Genomic DNA, 17,062 nt, shown 5'->3' on the forward strand with positions numbered 1-17,062 from the left:
GTTGTATTCCTCCAGGTCTCACCAATACTTGTCAAACCTCCTGATTTTCCTGGTTTCTTCCCAGGATCACAACTCTCTTGTATTGCATCTCCAGATTTCTAACAAATTTTAACGCATTTTTGCCACTTTTTGTTACCACAAATTGTTCCTGACGTTGTACAGCATGTATAAACCCTATGAATCTAAATTTTTACTGTTTCTACCTGCACAACAAAACAGCTACACCCAACTGTTGTTTCCAGGCAAATATGTGACAAAAAGCTGCTCCTGCCTGCTTTATCCAGCTCTCCTTAACACATGGAGAGTAATAACAAATCCCAAACAAATTCCAGACACCCTAGGAAAAAGAATTCCCATTTCTTATGGAAGGTTTTAAGGAAAGGGGCTTATTTTTGTCTAAGAGCAGCCTGACTAACATATCATTAGAAAAACATTTGTAAAACATTCATTTTCTGTGTTACTGTAATCCATTTTGAGATTGGACGAGGTACAGCTATTAGGTGTCAGTCATAGGTCACCTTGCCCACTTGCCCAGGGCAAGTAAAATGCCATGTTGGGCAAGTAAATCTGGCAACTCACTGCAACTCACTGGTGCAACCAGTAAAAAAAGAAAATAAACTAATAAAGTAATTCATCATGCAAAAATGGCAGAAAATGCTGCTTTCATCCTCTTAAATTTGGATATATCCAGATTTTCTTTGCTCATGATATTAATCTGAATATATTTGGATTTTAGACAAAATAAGACATTTATAGACATCGCAGCCCTAAATTATTAATTAACTTAATTCTTTGTTGTTATTTGATAACTGCAAAGTTTGTAGAGGGGCAAGTAAAAATTTACTTCAGTAGGTAGATATCTGACCCACTTGCTTGACCATTAATACTACACATATAGTACTGACATGACCACAAAGTGTTTACACTGAAAGGGTTTCTAATCACAGTGATTATTGACACAAATAAAGTACATAGATGTTGAGCTGATGTACTGACCTGAGGTCCAGGAAAGCCAGACAATCCATCTGGTCCACGATCACCGTCTCCCCCTCTGCGTCCCTGCAGGGACAAAATGGACTGGTTCAGGACAAGACAACTCTGTCACCCGACAGGTTAATTAGCCACACAAGTAGCACAGCTCTAAGAACAGCAATGTTGGTCAGTCCTTCATGTTTCTTTGAATGCTACTGACTCTCATGAACCCCTGACTCTTCCCAGGACCACCATGAGGTTCACAGTTGTGGTTCAGAGTGAAATATCTTGATAAGTATTGAATGGACTGTCATGAACTTCGCCACATATATCCATGTTCTCCTCAGGATGAATTATACGAACATAAACAATCTTCTGACTTTTCTTTTTTTATGACAAAATACCTGCAAAACTAATGACATTCTCATCAGCTTCAGCTGGTTTTTGCGTGGAGTGCTAAATAAATAAATGTTTGCTGTGGACTCTTACCCTGAGTTTAGTATGTACTGCAGCTGCCCTTACAAAGTTCATACTCTTGCATGCAGTATACATACAACTGGGACATACTAGTTGCTCAGATTATTGCATCTTGAACTCTTACTCATTCAACAATCACAGAGGATTGTGGGTCAGAACAGCTTGAAAAGCTTGCTGGCTTCCATACTGCAAAATGTGACCATATGCAGCAGGACATCCTGGTCTTCTTGGCATGAGACATACTATTGGGACATACTAAATCTTTTTCTAGCATAGTCTGGTAGTATGGATATTTTATGTTTCTCCATGTAATGTCATCACGTCATCAAAGTAACTCTTGCAGAAAAAAGGCTGATGGTGACTATTTTCCATGTCTCATAAGGCTGCTGTGCAGAAATGCATTCAAAGATAGAATCTTTCAAATGTTTCCAAGATATTCAGAAGAAAGAAATTATGTAACAGGAGAAGTGGACAACATTTATTTTTATTGTTTAGGATTCAATGAATGAGTGCCAACAAAACAAAAATGATGTAAATGTCCAAATACAGACTGAACTGTGATTTGATTCCCAGTAAAATTCTTTCTCACAAACACATTAACAAGGAACATAATATGTTATTGATCAGAGGGAGTCAGATGTGGTGCTCTGGAAGGAAACCTATTTGGCCTGGCCTGGTTAATGAACTGTTTTCCACAGAAATGAAGACTAGCTGTTTACAGGCAGTAAAACCCACGTGTGTCTGAGGGGGTCTTGAATAAGAAACATGGAGACAGAAGAAAACATCGAACAATGGGAAGACTGACATCAGCAGTACGATCCCCTCATAAAAGGGAGAATCTGCAGATTAATACGGTAAATTCCAAAACTCAAGAATGCCACAGCCCAATTCGAAATCTGTAAATTTTCTGCAGCTCAAACAAACCTTTAACCACAACTCTGATCAACACACAAGACTAATCGTACCAACGATGGGATAAAAGTGTCATGTTCTGGGGGTTATCTAGTCACTTCCTGTTTTATTTTGGGAAGTCTTCACATGTGTCTTTGTTGTCTTCACTTCCTGTCTTTGTTTGAGTTCTGATTTTTTTCACTTGTTCCTAATTGTATCCACCTGCCTCCAGTTAGCCCTCTGTGTGTATTTAGTCAGTTTGTTGTCAGGTTATCAGTGTCTGCCCTCCATGTTCCTGCCTTTATTCAACTTTCCTTTTGGATTGTTTTAATACTCTCATTTGGATTTATTCGTTGTTGAACTGCCTTGTTTTTCCTAGAATCAGCTGTCCTTTGTTGTACTGTGTTTCCTTCAAGTAAATTTATTAAACTTCCCATTTTTGTTCCTTTATTTCTGTATTTTTTGGTTCCATTTTTTACTGAACTGTGACAATAAGGATGTTTTCACACCTGCAGTTCAGTTAATTTAGTCCAAACTAAAAGAAAGAAAATAAACAATCTTGTAATGTCAAACTTATAAAATTGGAACTTTTAAAACATTTTTTATTTTGTTTTCAAGACCTCTCAATGTCCACCAGTAGGCCAGTCGTTTATTTCACAATAATGATCTGCTCACTGCACATTGTCCTGCTCATTACATGGTTAATTGCAATAAAATAAATTAAATAAATGAATGAAAATATTAATTTTAAAATAATTTTATAGCTTTTTTTTTGCAATAGTGACCCGCTCACTGTAGATTAACCTGCTTGTTACATGACTAATCAAATGAAATCTATCATTTGACACAAAATATTTCTTTTAAAATTATTTCAGTGATTAACTTTGATTTTATTTCTACTCCAAAGTCTTTTATCAGAACGGTGTCCATAACAACAATCTGTTAGACATAGCAATGACCTGCTGTACAAAAATAACAGACCTTAGAATGTTGTAACTGACAAATCAGAATTAAGTTTTTAACAAAGCCATGTTATAAAAGTGTTTAAGGCACACATAGTTTGTCTCAACTTTAATTAATGTTCAAAATTCATCCGCTTCCCAGCTTGTAAACACAGCAACAGTAAAGAGCACAGCTGTCAAAGCTTACTAGTTATCAACTGCAGCTGCCAGCTGAGTCAGCAATTCGATAAACTAATGACCCAGAAGAAAAACACACCAATGAGTGGTTTTCACATTTCTTTCAATCTGATTGGAGAACATAATTCTGAAGAATGGGACGCAGCAGATGAGAGACGAATTGTATCAGGCGGTTTTGGTGGCATTGCAGTATGTGCTTCACTATCTGCTGCCTGGTGTAGATCTGCACTCTGAGTGAGATCTTCCAACTGTTCAGTTTTCCTTTTCTTCTTCTTCAAAATCCCCACAGCGACACATGGTTTTACTTTCTGTAAACAGCTCCACTGAACTTCCATGGAAGTCCGGCCATCAGCCAGGAGAGTTATAACTTCCAAATGTGCCACTTCCTGAGCACCACTACTGACAGCCTCTGCTCTGACTGACTCCACATCCTTCTACATTACATCCTGTGTTGCTGTTTAAGAACAGATCGTGTGCAGCAGCTGTAAATGAGCCATGAGTATTTTCACTGCATCCTCACTGAGTAGTTTATGTTTTAAGTGCTAATATGTTGACTGCACTGTAACTAAACAGGTTTTGAGGTTAACAGTAATTCTGTTTTCTATTTTTTTATTAATTCTATTATTTATGGTACTTTGCTTGGCAGTAACACATCTGCTTCCAGCTGTTTTCACACAGGTCAAGTCCTACCAGTTTTAAACAGAACCACTGTAATCAAGGATTTGTTACAACAACCTCTGGTTTACACTTCAAGTTAAGGAAAAGTTGTTATTTTTGGATCTAGCTGGGAACCAGTTCCCAGAACCAATTTCAGGTTCTGAACAAATCTATTTTTGGTCAAAATGCTCCTAACAGTTTCAAATTAGGTGAAATGGAACAGGTTCAGTGTTGATGCAAAAGGGTAAGAGAGATCATGAGGGGAGAGAACTTCATACCGAATGTTGGACTTTTACGTGTTGATCTGGCTTCATGCTGGCAGTTTTTGTCTGATCACTTACCTGTGGACCAGGAGCACCAGGGCTGCCGGGGAGTCCTCGAGCTCCAGCTCCTCCAGGTGCACCCTGCAAAAAGACACACACACACAGAGTTTGAAAAGAGTATTTCAGTGTGTAACAGATATATAAACCTTTGTTTAAGTTCCTCTCTTACCTTCTCACCAGGAGGGCCTCTTCTTCCATCTTGACCCTGCACAAGAGAATATAAATATGTAAATCATAATGTGTTATTCACAGAGACAATATTAACAGTCTGCTTTATTCACATACAGGCCAAAGCTGTGTTTCTCTAACTTTGATTTTGCTGGGGACGCACTGTTTTGAAAACAAACAAACCATTGTGACCCGATTCGCAATAAGCCTCACTGAAAAATTCTGGTAAGAGTTCATTAATGCATAAATGAACGATCCAGACCATTTTTACTGACATTTCTACATCACCTTGTGTTTATAACCCTCCTGATTTACCCAGGAGACTTCTGTTTTTCATTGCCCTCTCTGTATTTCCTCCTGGGATCCCAGCTTTCCTGTATTTCTCCTGATTTATGACCAATTTTACTCGAAGTACAGGCTCTGAAATGTATTCAAAGTATAAAAGTAAAAAGCAGCCCTGTGCAGGACATTAGTACTGGCTGCTAACTGAACCACTCTCATTTCTGTTTCATCTTGGTACTTTTCTTTTGTCTTTTATGTACTTTTTAGTGTTGTTACTTCTTTTTCTTGTTATATTTTTGTTTTGTTGCCTCTTTTTTTGTCATGTTACATCATTTGTCTTCTTTTTTGCATCATATTATGGTGAGTAGCACCAACAACACAGTCTTGTTGCATCTTTTTCATCTGTTTCTGTCTTTTACATCTTTTTCATCTTGTTATTTTTCCACATTTTTTTTCCTTTTTCATTATCATGACCCGTTTCTGGCACTGTACAGTCTGTATAACCCCTATGACTGCAAAAATCTACTGTTTCTACCACAACAATACAGCTGCACCAAACCAGACCAGAATAATTCCCGTTTCTCAAGGAAAGTTTGAAGGAAAGATGCATGCATGTTGTAAAATCTGCCATGTCAGTTTTCTTGTGGGGTCAAGGCAAAAATAAATGCATGAAACAAAACGGATGAATATTAATTTATTCCATAGATTTACGCAAATTATTCTGTATTCTTTCTTCAGAATTAAAAGTAAAATTAAAAGTATTCACCATAAAAATGCTGTTACAGTGTACTTATTATTTTGTTTTATTTTAAGTCACCAAAATGGAGAAAACAAAGTCTCTGAACTTTCTGGTTTCAAAATCCGCCCAGTTTCTGAGATCTCAAGGTTGACAAGTATACATGCATTATTTTGACATGTTACTGAAAACATATACACACGTTAAAACTTTAGAAATGAGAAATAAATGTATTTAGGCTGAGTTAACAGGCCATCCCATTGTTTTTATTTCCTCTTATCAGGAAAACAACATAGGACATTTTAGCCTGCTTTAGAAATTAGATAAAATAAGTGCATTTAGACAGAATTATTATCAGGCTCTTGTGTTTTCTCTCTCAGCAGTAAATCAATCAATGTACAAATTTTAAATGCTTTATGAAATGTGCTCTGCATACAGTAAGTCGTATCTTATAATCATTATTAAAATAATTCATTATTATTATTACTGTTGTTATAATAAAGACAGACTGTGAAGACAAAATGGAGGTCAGTCAACTCACCTGGTTTCCAGTGACTCCATCCCGACCTGGCCGACCATCCGGTCCAGGTTTACCCTGTGGATTTAAGGACACTGTGATGAATACACAACATATGATTTGTGAGTAACACTTTTTGGTGATTGTGAAACGTGTAAATTAAAGAATTAGACTGATTAGAACTCCTACAATATGTTGCTCATAAAAAATGTTTTCTTGACCAGGTGAAGATTTTGTATCATTAAATTAAACATGCAGTCTGTAATGTTTCTTACCGGGATGCCTTGGTCACCGGGGTCTCCTTTGGGTCCTCGGACTTTGTTGTCAACACCTGACTCACCCTGTCAAACACACACAAAGATAAAATCTCAGCTCTGTCTGTTTGAAAAGATATGTGTACCTGGTGTTTTATTTTCCAAAGAGAAGATTCCAGCTGTGTTCCAGTTGTGATCAGCTGTAACACTTTCCAACAGAAGACAGAGTTTATGTCAGATTTCAATTATTATAATGATCTTTTATAAACACGATGACAATGTGATGTGACTGCAGAGATGTTGGGAAGTCTAAAGAGACTCGAAATGAGCCGAGAAACAAACGTGTCTGTGTATGACTGATATGGAGAGCACTGCCACGTTTCTTTTTTTGTTTTCCAACAAAATTTTCTTATTTTCAGAACACAAGAGAAAAGGACAAAACAACACAGTGTTACATATATGAGTCATGTGAAGACAATGACTATAATCTGTCAAACCTCCACCCCAACACACACATACAGACACAAAAGGGCAGCACAGAAATGTAACCGATGACAAAGGACACTTGACTTAAAATAATATGCAGTGTTTGAATATGACGGTAAAAATATGATTAAAAGAAAAGAACAAAACAAAACAAAGAACAAACAAACAAACAAAAACCAGTGATAGCATTACATAAGAGTATGCTGTCCTCCAACTCTCATCGATTCAGAGTGAAAAAGTGATTTGAGATATATTAGAGAGGGTTTTATGAGGCATTAAGCAAAATTTGCTTCCACTCTGAAGGGTACTGGCCTTTCAACAGAGTATGTTTGAGCTTGATTGGTAAGTAATCTGGGACAGGATTCCAAATTTTAAGAAATGCCTCCTCATTATCCCTCAGGATTTCACTTTTCCTTTTGTAAGGCAGACCACTGTTTTACTGTTGGTGGAGTAGCTTTAATCCATTTTCACAGGATGCATTTATGAGCAAGAAGCAAAAGTTTGTCCAACACTTTGTAGTGATTATGACGAAGAAGAGTGCCACTTTCTTAGAGGGCAAACCTGGTATGAATTAGCGCTGGATCCTTCCTTACTGTAGTCTTAAAGATCACGCTTAGTTCTCGAGCTATGTGACTCCAGCGCTCCCCCGTTTCTTTTATCCAGTTTGGCAAACCTGACCCCTCCCGTGAAGCTGAGGACCAGAACCAACCCATTAGCCAGAATTATCTCTCAGTCAAATCTGCACCCACACCCACATATGGACCCAAATCCATGATTGAACACAGATACAGTCACTCACTTGTGTTCTCAGGTGATGCAGCACCTCTGCTCCTGCAGCTGACCATGTGTTTCCATAGTGATAAGCCTAGCTTGTGGCTATTAAAAGCTGATACTTTTTGAAACTTTCTACAAGCCAAAAAGGCACTGACAACGTTATTCTCAGTCTTTCAGCGCAACAAAATTCTCCCAAACATCCTACATGGCCTTCGACAAAGTATTGTCCACAATTTGGCGTCCTCCACTGGCTATTTTTGTCTTTACATCATCCATTTTATCCAGCAGCTGTCAGACCAGACAGCAACGTTCCATTGTTTGGCAGGATGTGAGGTTGTAGGCTTTCACAATAAAATCCTTCCTGCTGATGAGGGTTAATATCACTGTATTAGTGGATATATATGTTAAAAATACTGAACAATCATTTTCATTTCTGATTTTCTCCAGGGGAATAAACATATTATTGTATTGCTATCACCTGCTTCCCGCCTGCAGTTAGTTCATTTTTACCTGCGCTCACACACATGAATTTATATAAATATATTTTTTTACCCATTACACAATGTTTTTGTGTGTCATCCGTATCGACCTGGTGCAGGACTCTGGGTAAGGGTCACAGATAGACAGGGACCTAGTATGGCGGGACATAAACTTCTCTTGCTGTGGTGAGAAATAAAAAGAAATTAAAAAATGAAAGACACTCTTCCTCGGGACTCACCGGATCTCCTCTCAGTCCTCGCTCTCCTTTCTCCCCCGGCTCCCCACCGGTACCCGGGATACCCTGAGGACGACAGTGCAACCTGTCAGTTAATCAGCTGAAGGTCAGAGGTCAACACCACCTTCCTATTAATTATATAATCAGAATATTTAATACAGGTAATGATAATGCCAACGTAAAATGTCCATCATGTAAATTACTTTATATACACTTATTTAATCATGAATTAGGTGTTATTCATTCTATTCTATGCTATTTATCAAACTGAATTAAAACATTTTTCAGGTTAATTAAATATCAAGTCTATGGAGAAAAGCTAAAGACAAAAGTACACAAGTACCTCTATGCAGAGAAATGAAAATGAACCTGGAGGATTTTAGTTTTATTTTTTTACCGGTTCTCCTGGTTGTCCTTTCTCTCCTCGAGCTCCATCTGGTCCCGTCAGTCCCTGCAAACACAAAACCCAAAACAGCTCAGTACCTTATTATCATTATTAGCTTGAGACTGAGTGCAATAACTACATTATTCCATACTTGCATCTACTTTTATTACATAACTAAGTGTATTTATCTACAGCAGTATTTTTGTATCTGTGTTAGATCTTTTCTTCCTTTTATTTAATGAATTTAGCGTCTCTCTAAATCTGATGCAACCATGTTTTCATTTCTTGTTAATGATCAATGTCATTGCACACTGTCGTTGAATAAACTTAACACTAAACTTGTTGCTATTGTTAGCATGCCTAGCTATCTAGCTTAATTCAGTGGTAGCCTGATATTAATAATAAAGTTAAGGAATAGCATTTTAGCAAATTACATTTATTTATTTATAAAGATGTATTGTTATGTGGGTTTACAGGTGATGTCTCTTGCTGTGTCTCAATTTGCACACTTATGTGCTTACACTACATGTTTTGACTGCATAAGTGTATTGATATTTACAGCAAAATGTGCTGTTCAGGACACGGGACAACTGCGATCGCTTGCACCTCTAACAGTGTGCAAAGTGGACAACATGACATTGTACAACGGAAGTATCTGAATTGAGACACAGCTTCTAAATCAGATTTTAGGCTAATGATGGCATTCTGTCCTGCTCTTATTGAATTTGGGGAAGTTGACTCTACAGTCAAACTCATATTGAAACACAGTGTTATGTTTGTCAAACATGCTGGTTTGTCCCCGTCCTTAAACCTTTTGTTCATACCTGCTCTCCATTGACTCCAGACAATCCATCTTCTCCAAGACCTCCCTGCAGTTTTGGAAGATAAACAACTGTTACTGTCTGTCTCTGTTAATAACAGTCTATCCAAAGTACATTCAAAGTACATATATACAAAGTACTATCCATTACATTTCAGCAGTCCTGAGGAACTCACCCTGTCGCCTGAGGTTCCTCGATGTCCCTGCAGACACAAACGACATTTAAGTACATCAGCAAAATCTGACATGCCACTGACAACAAGCTCTTTTAGATATAATCATTATTCAATCATTATAAAACAATTTTCACCCTGATCTCATCAGATACTTATCTACACACACACACACACACACACACACACACACACACACACACACACACGACCACCCCAAGTCCATCAGACACAGATGAGCATATTGACCTGCTCAATTTAACATTTCGGCCAAAATGCACTAAAAACTTCAATAGAAAAGTCAGTTGAAGCTTTTATGGAACTGCAGGCTTCAGATTTAAAATTCAAACACCACAGAACCAGCAGTAGTTTAGGAAAAGATCCCTATTTATGTGCATTTACTTATTTATTTAATATTATTATTGTTAATAATAGTTTATTTCTTTAATAAAATCTTGTCCTCTGAGGAGAAAAATCCTCACCTTTATTCAGCTCAGTCTATATAATGATGAAACTGTTTTTATATTAATGCAGCAGGATCATTTACATCAGTGTCACTCTGACAGTTTACATCAGTGAGGATGTTTTAGACCACAGCAGACAGCAAACTGCACACCGACACACACCGAGGAGATGAAGAGGAGAGACAGAGTCATCATGACTTACAATAATGCAGCGCAGTGACAAACGTTTTGTGGAGGAGACGAGCGTCTGACAGCTTGTGTTAGCTGTTAATGTTTAAACCACAGAGCTGTACAGTAACATCAGGATTCATCATCAATAAGGTTTTTATTTTGGTCGGTACTTCACACACTCGCTCCCCCTCCCTCCTCTTTGCACTTTGCAGTTCTGATCAATCAGCACAAAGTAACTGAGTATATAAAAGTGCACAAATCGAACTTGGAGTAAAAAGTCACACACCACAGAAGTGTACAGTAACATTATAATTCATGATCATAAAAAGTCAGCCTTATTTTTATTTTTACCTGGTTTCCTATATTTCTGTTTCTTTGCGTTGAGCAAGTTGTCTAAACAGACAAACCTGTTTATAATGTCGGGTGACAGGGAAGCTCGCTTTTGATTGAAACTGTTGGTCAGGCCAATATAACAGAATGTGCATTAATCGCGCATCAAAACAATTTGTTAATTGACCCTAATATACAAATAATATACAAATATATATGTATAGCGATGGAAAGAGGGAGAGAGAAAGAGAGAGATGAACAGCTAACTTTTTAAATAGATTTTTTTGTCTGATACACAATGGTTCTTTAAAGTGAAAAAGTGAAACCATGACTGGATCCTAATCTAATCAACATCATCAAAAGGAGCAGATATGGACAGGTCCGGGTATCATCAGGGGTATCATTCATTTTTTATCACTAGAACAGATATATTTTCTGTATTAATACAGAAACCTTTTATATGATGGTTTTGAGAAATATTCATGTTTTTCAACAAATCCTTTTGATATTTAACAAAATAAGCCATCCATCCATCCATTTTCTGTAACCGCTTATTCCCGAAGGGTCACGGGGGGCTGGCATTGGGCAAGAGGCGGGGTTCACCCTGGACAAGACACCAGTTCATCGCAGGGCTGACACATAGAGACAGACAAACACTCACACTCACATTCACCAAAATTAGCCAATTATGTCAAATATTAAAGTTTGTATAAACATAACTATCAGCTGCCTAAATAAAATAGTCTAAAATGGGCAAATTACAGTATAAGTCTGTAAAATTTGTCCAGTACAGAGCACCCAAAGTTGTGAAAAACAATTTTCTATATCTTTAAAATCAAAAATCATCCACTGTCCAATCAGCACAGAAGTTGAATTCATCTTTCAGGGATCTGATTTTCACTGATTTTCACTGTCCTCTGGTACATTTGGTAGTTTTGGTACTCAGCACCATGAACACAATTTGGCTTGTGAAAGGACTGAGGTGTGACAATCAGCCCTAGCTATGAAAGGAAACATTTACATGTGTGTATGCATGATCACACTCGCAATCTTCAGTGATACTGTGTTCTTCTCAGTGACATTGAGCACTACTTTACCTTCTGACCTCTATTTCCAGGACAGCCCTCAACGCCATAAGGTCCAGGAAGTCCACGAGACCCTCGGTCACCCTGCAACAACCAAACAAGGCAAAAGGTGACAAAGCAGCTTAACCTTGAGTCCAGAGGACACAGACAAGTCCAGCTAACACTGTTTCATTCTGTAAATCTCAAATATACTGTTCTGTCCTGTGTGTCTTTAAGGGCTGATTATGAAGTGTTTAAAAAAGAGAGAAAAACTATGATTCTCCTCATTATGATGGGTTCACACTCATTTTGCTCTAAAGAAGGGAAAAATAATTCTTGCATCTGCCCCATGAATCAGATATGTGCCAAAATTTAATGGGTTCTTCATCCTTCCACCAAATTTCATTAAAATCAGACCAGTATGTTTTCCATGATCCTGCAGACAGATGGCAGCAAAAACATGACCTCTTTGGTGTGTGTGTGTGTGTGTGTGTGTGTGTGTGTGTGAGAGAGAGAGAGAGAGAGAGAGAGAGAGAGAGTGAATGAGAGTGGCTATGCTCAGAGCAGAGAGGTGTTGGTGTTAAGAGATTAAAGTTGAGCAGTAAAATTGTCTAGTGGCAGTAAATGTACAGTTTGCCCATGAAAACACTGCAGAAAAAGTCCAAGAAGTTCCTGTGTCTGGTTTCCCAGCTGCTGGGTGAAGTGAAGGGAGAGTCTGTGGGATTAAACCAGAGCAGAGTGAGCTGCTCTCTGGCTCTACAGCGTGTGCTGCTCCACATAAGTTAGAAAAAGTGGATAAAATATGTTTATAATCCTCGCATTCACGCATGTATTGAGGAAAAAATAGACTTGAAGTTTCAATAAATGCTTCTGGTTGCTTTTACACCAGTCAGACATGAGAAACATGGAGGTAGTGCAAACAGCTGAGCTGAAAACGTTTCTGTTGTGTGAGCCAGTGAAAAATGGGTCAGAATTGCTTATGGTGATGACAGGGGGTGAGACACATCTGGAGACACATTGCCAGGGTGACTGAAGTTGGTATAAAATGAGTAAATGAGGAAACACTGTGTGGATATAATGAATTTAGAAGCACTTACAGGGGCTCCCTCCTCCCCCGAGAAGCCTGGTTGACCCTTCTGTCCAGGAGAACCCTGTTCATAAAACACACACAAGATCAGTGGCAGAAACATCAACAGAAAAACTAATTGAAGTGTCAATTTTGTATCTGTCTACCCTGTAAAACTGCACCTGAACAACAAATGTCATATCACTTTCTCAATACATATTATCCCACAGAAGAGAACAGTAAGAAAACATGCACATTTAATGTTAACCCCGGCATGCATGTGAAGAATACCCCCTTGAAATATTAATAGTTTAACCAGGCCTGTAGCAGACTTAATGAAATGTCTGCACACTCTTAGCCCAGACCAGACTTCTTATTGCTTTGACACGTTTTCCCAACATTTGTGGCATCATATTTCAAGTTTACAGATGTGTGTATTCCACTCACCTTTGGCCCCGGGGAGCCTGGTAAGCCATGATCACCTGTATCTCCTGAACATTTGCACGTGACGTTGCAGCACTCCCTCTCTAACACCGTGTCCTGCAGAGAGACAAAGAGCAGAGAGGGAATTAATGAGATAAAACAAGAAAATTTGCTTTTTAAGGTCCTCATTTCAAAAAGCAAATATCATAAAAACAAACCAAATCAGGAGACAAATACTGAAATAACAGCATCCGTATTTGCAGTTCAATAACAGAGATAATCTGCAACATATACAGCTGGGAGTCAGAGTACTGATGATCAGTCGGTCAGACAAACCCTGACCTGGAGATACACAATCCTCCAGACATCAACTCAAGAGACCACTGCTTGATCCGATGCCAAAGTATAGCCATGGTGTGGGGGGTGCTGCTGGGAAATAGCAGGGTCCCATTTCGAGGACAATAAATTACGTGGTATTGGACCAGTGCTTAGACTTGTGTACTCACTGACTGCCTAACAGAGTTGTTGGAGAGAGATCAAGGAGGCAGTGAGATGAGGCCAGGAGGAGGCTATGATGACAGACTTTTCACCCTAAATTCCAGCATGGCCATTTAGACCAGGTAGAAATATGAGCAGACTGAGGCTTTGAGGCCAGTTCACCTGTGATTAGCGGTAACATGAATAACTTACTATCTGTTTGGAGATGGTGCCGCCAACATCCTGCATGCCGATGCTGAGAGGAAGTAAATAGTTGAATCCTCGGCCAAACTCTACCTCCTGCAGCTGGGCAGGGTTACGTGCTCCCTTCAGAGCCACAGTCAACAGAGCGCTGACACCTGCAGACAATAACCAAAACAACAGATTGTAGATTCACTTGGTTGAAAGGAACTCGTGTGCTATTTCTCTACAAACATAGTACCATAAGGCATAAGGATTTTAAATAAACTAATTGGATTAGTTTAGGTTAATTAGTGGCACAGTGTAAAAGTTTAGTAATTTTTTAAAAATATGAGTAAAACCTAACTGAAATGGACTATTTTAACACTTAAGTAGCAGTTACAGTACTAATAACAACACAAGGGGGCAACTATTTAAATGAACAATTCAGGTTCATGGCACCAGAATGAGGCACCGTAATCTGCACTGTGATTCGACTGTAGATACCAGTTGTACAGGAACTGGTGCCATGTTAGCAGAGGTTTTGGTTCCCAGTTCTATCAAAAACAGTGTAAGACTCAAAACAAGGATACACATGCATGTAAACACAGTCAATAAAAGAACCAACTGCAAAAAAAAGGAGGAAGATGAAGGAGAAGACAGAACAGGAAAATGGAGGCAAAGAAAAAAGAAGGTTAGCAGAATTTTAGGATGAGGAAGATTATTTCACCAAATTTCTACTCATCAGAACAGTGAAAACAACTGTGCCTTCAAGTTTTTACCAGACTGTCGCAGCAGCTCTCTTTCATTCTTCAGTGTCCATAGGTCTTCATCAAGTCCATCTGAGAAGATCACCAGCGCCTGAAAGACAAGGTTTGTCATTTTAGCTGATTTTTAATGTAAGAGTCCTTAGTAACAATCATCTCATTCTCACTGGTCTGCAAATTATTCTAAACATTATACTGATTTACAGTCAGTAATAGGATGCTTTTTGTCCTCATGTATGTAAACTAAGGAAACATTTTGCAGGTGATTTTGTGTTTGTAGTCAGGCCAACATGTTTGTCCAGGCTGAAATACTTATGTATTTGATATATTGCCTTAAAATTTTGGTCCCCAGAGGATAAATCTTAAAGATACTGTAAAGGAAAAAGGGAGCTCTTCTTATAAACACATAATATATGTTAGAAAGAAGTATTGAATTGTGGAGTTAGACTTGAAACATGGCTTGGTGACATGCCAGAGCCACGGTCCCCAAACACCATATAAACCCCATGAACCAACACAAGAAAGACAACGCCCTCCCAAATTTATATACCTAGTGATTTTTTTTTTAAAACATTCATACTTGGCTTGATGGCTAATAACACGTTTCTGTGGTGTGACAAATTTGTTTAATCTGCAATGACCTTGCTAATCCCCTGAGTTTTGCTGTAGCACCACCATGATGTTCATATTTGTGGTTTTGAGTGAAATGTCTTGTTTGATGGATTAGCATGAAATTTGGTCCAAACATTAAGATCAAGATGGCTCTGACCAGTCTAGTACCATGATCAGGTCAAAATTGCATTATGTCCAATACATCATTAGGTCCACACATCCACGAAACAAATAATAATGCCATCACCCCAGGCTGGTTTTATTGGATAAACATTATACCCTCTTAACATAAGCTTGTTAGCATGCTGAATATAGAGTGTGGCAACAGAATGAGCAGCCATTCACCACCCTACAATAAGTTTATAATGAATAAATAAAAACTGTAATAAAGCTGTAATAAAGCTGTATCAATCTCACCTTTACATCAGCTGTGGACTTGGCCTTGAACATATTTCTAAAAGAGGTCAGTAGCTTAGTGTTGAAGTAGGTAGGTTTTGACATCGGTTGGTTCACGATTTTCGTCACCACATCCACGCTGTAATGTTCAAAGTTTGTGTCGTATAAGGACTTTCCATCACCATCTACCACTTGGAAGGCAATGTTCACCCCAACAGGTCTTATGCAGCACACGCCTTGTACTGAGGAAACAGAACTGATGATCTCTGGCAGGAGCTTTTTGAGCTCAGCGTGGCCACTAATTAGTACCTCACCAGGAGCTCTGACTCTTCGAGTAATATCAAATCCCACAGCGATATCAATGTTGCAGTCTGTAGCAAAGAGAAATATGTCTTTAGCTTAGGAAGTCACAGAAACAGAAGAATATGGTGGGAAAGAAGACTTTTCAACTCACCATTACCAATGTCCGCAGGGGTGGTACAGATTATATCAATTATCTTTGTCTTGATTTTTTTCAAGTCCTCGAACTTTGGCACACTGAGCAGCCTCTCTGGGGTGCCAGTGATCTGCAGGAGCTCCAGGTCATGGATGTCTCCAACGCCAACAGCAATCACGTCAATACCAAGATTCCTAAGCTCGTCAGCCGCATCCTCCACGTCATCATGAGAACCGCCATCTGTGATCAATATCAGAGTCTTGGGGACTCCACTCCGGCTGCCCCGCAATATCGTGAAGTAATCTTTAATGTGAGCCAAGGCCTTTCCGATATGGGTGTTGCCACCAGTGTAACTCAATTTTTGGATGTGTTTGACCACATCCTCCTTCTTAGAGTACGTGTTCAGGTCAAACTCATACTTTGGAGAATCGCTGAATTTTGCAAGTCCAATACGCACAGCCTTGTCATTGACATCAAAACTGTTCACTAGATCGCTTGTGAAGTTTATCATGGTTTGGTAATTATTATTCTTCTCCTCATTGATGCTGCTAGACTGGTCGAGCAGAAAGACCAGGTCAATCTTCTCTTTCTTGCAAGCTGCCAAAATAAAGCAAGAGAAAGACATTTGTAGCTCTGCAAGTGATTCCTATTGGTTCAGCAAACTTACAGCAGTTGTTTGACCTGTGCCAGATTAGAACCTGGGCTCTGAACTGTTCCACCAGACAATCTTTTTTTTTTTACCATCTTTGCCTGCTATACTCACAACTGGTTTGCTATTTTGTCAAAACTATGTTGTTTCTGAATTGCTGAGTATACTGAGTGACCAAACCTAAGGGGTCATCAACCCAAAAAGACCTGGTTTGGAGTTGGTAAATCATTCCTTTAACATAGCAGTTCGTGCCAACAA

General features: G+C 38.7%; 1 protein-coding gene across 1 annotated transcript in view; it reads right to left on the reverse strand.

Moving 5' to 3' along the window:
- LOC146322062 (collagen alpha-6(VI) chain-like) overlaps positions 1-17,062 on the reverse strand; it is a 45,316-nt gene that overhangs the window by 16,542 nt on the left and 11,712 nt on the right. Inside the window, 16 exon segments of the mRNA XM_084725877.1 lie at positions 997-1,059; positions 4,478-4,540; positions 4,629-4,664; positions 6,187-6,240; positions 6,438-6,503; positions 8,395-8,457; positions 8,789-8,842; positions 9,601-9,645; positions 9,773-9,799; positions 11,832-11,903; positions 12,896-12,949; positions 13,312-13,404; positions 13,978-14,123; positions 14,727-14,805; positions 15,741-16,090; positions 16,174-16,752. Of these exon segments, the coding sequence (XP_084582003.1) occupies positions 997-1,059; positions 4,478-4,540; positions 4,629-4,664; positions 6,187-6,240; positions 6,438-6,503; positions 8,395-8,457; positions 8,789-8,842; positions 9,601-9,645; positions 9,773-9,799; positions 11,832-11,903; positions 12,896-12,949; positions 13,312-13,404; positions 13,978-14,123; positions 14,727-14,805; positions 15,741-16,090; positions 16,174-16,752 (1,844 nt within the window).

This window comes from Lutjanus erythropterus, chromosome 9, assembly GCF_056507025.1.
Source record: "Lutjanus erythropterus isolate fLutEry1 chromosome 9, fLutEry1.hap2, whole genome shotgun sequence".
Taxonomy (NCBI): Eukaryota; Metazoa; Chordata; class Actinopteri; order Lutjaniformes; family Lutjanidae; genus Lutjanus; species Lutjanus erythropterus.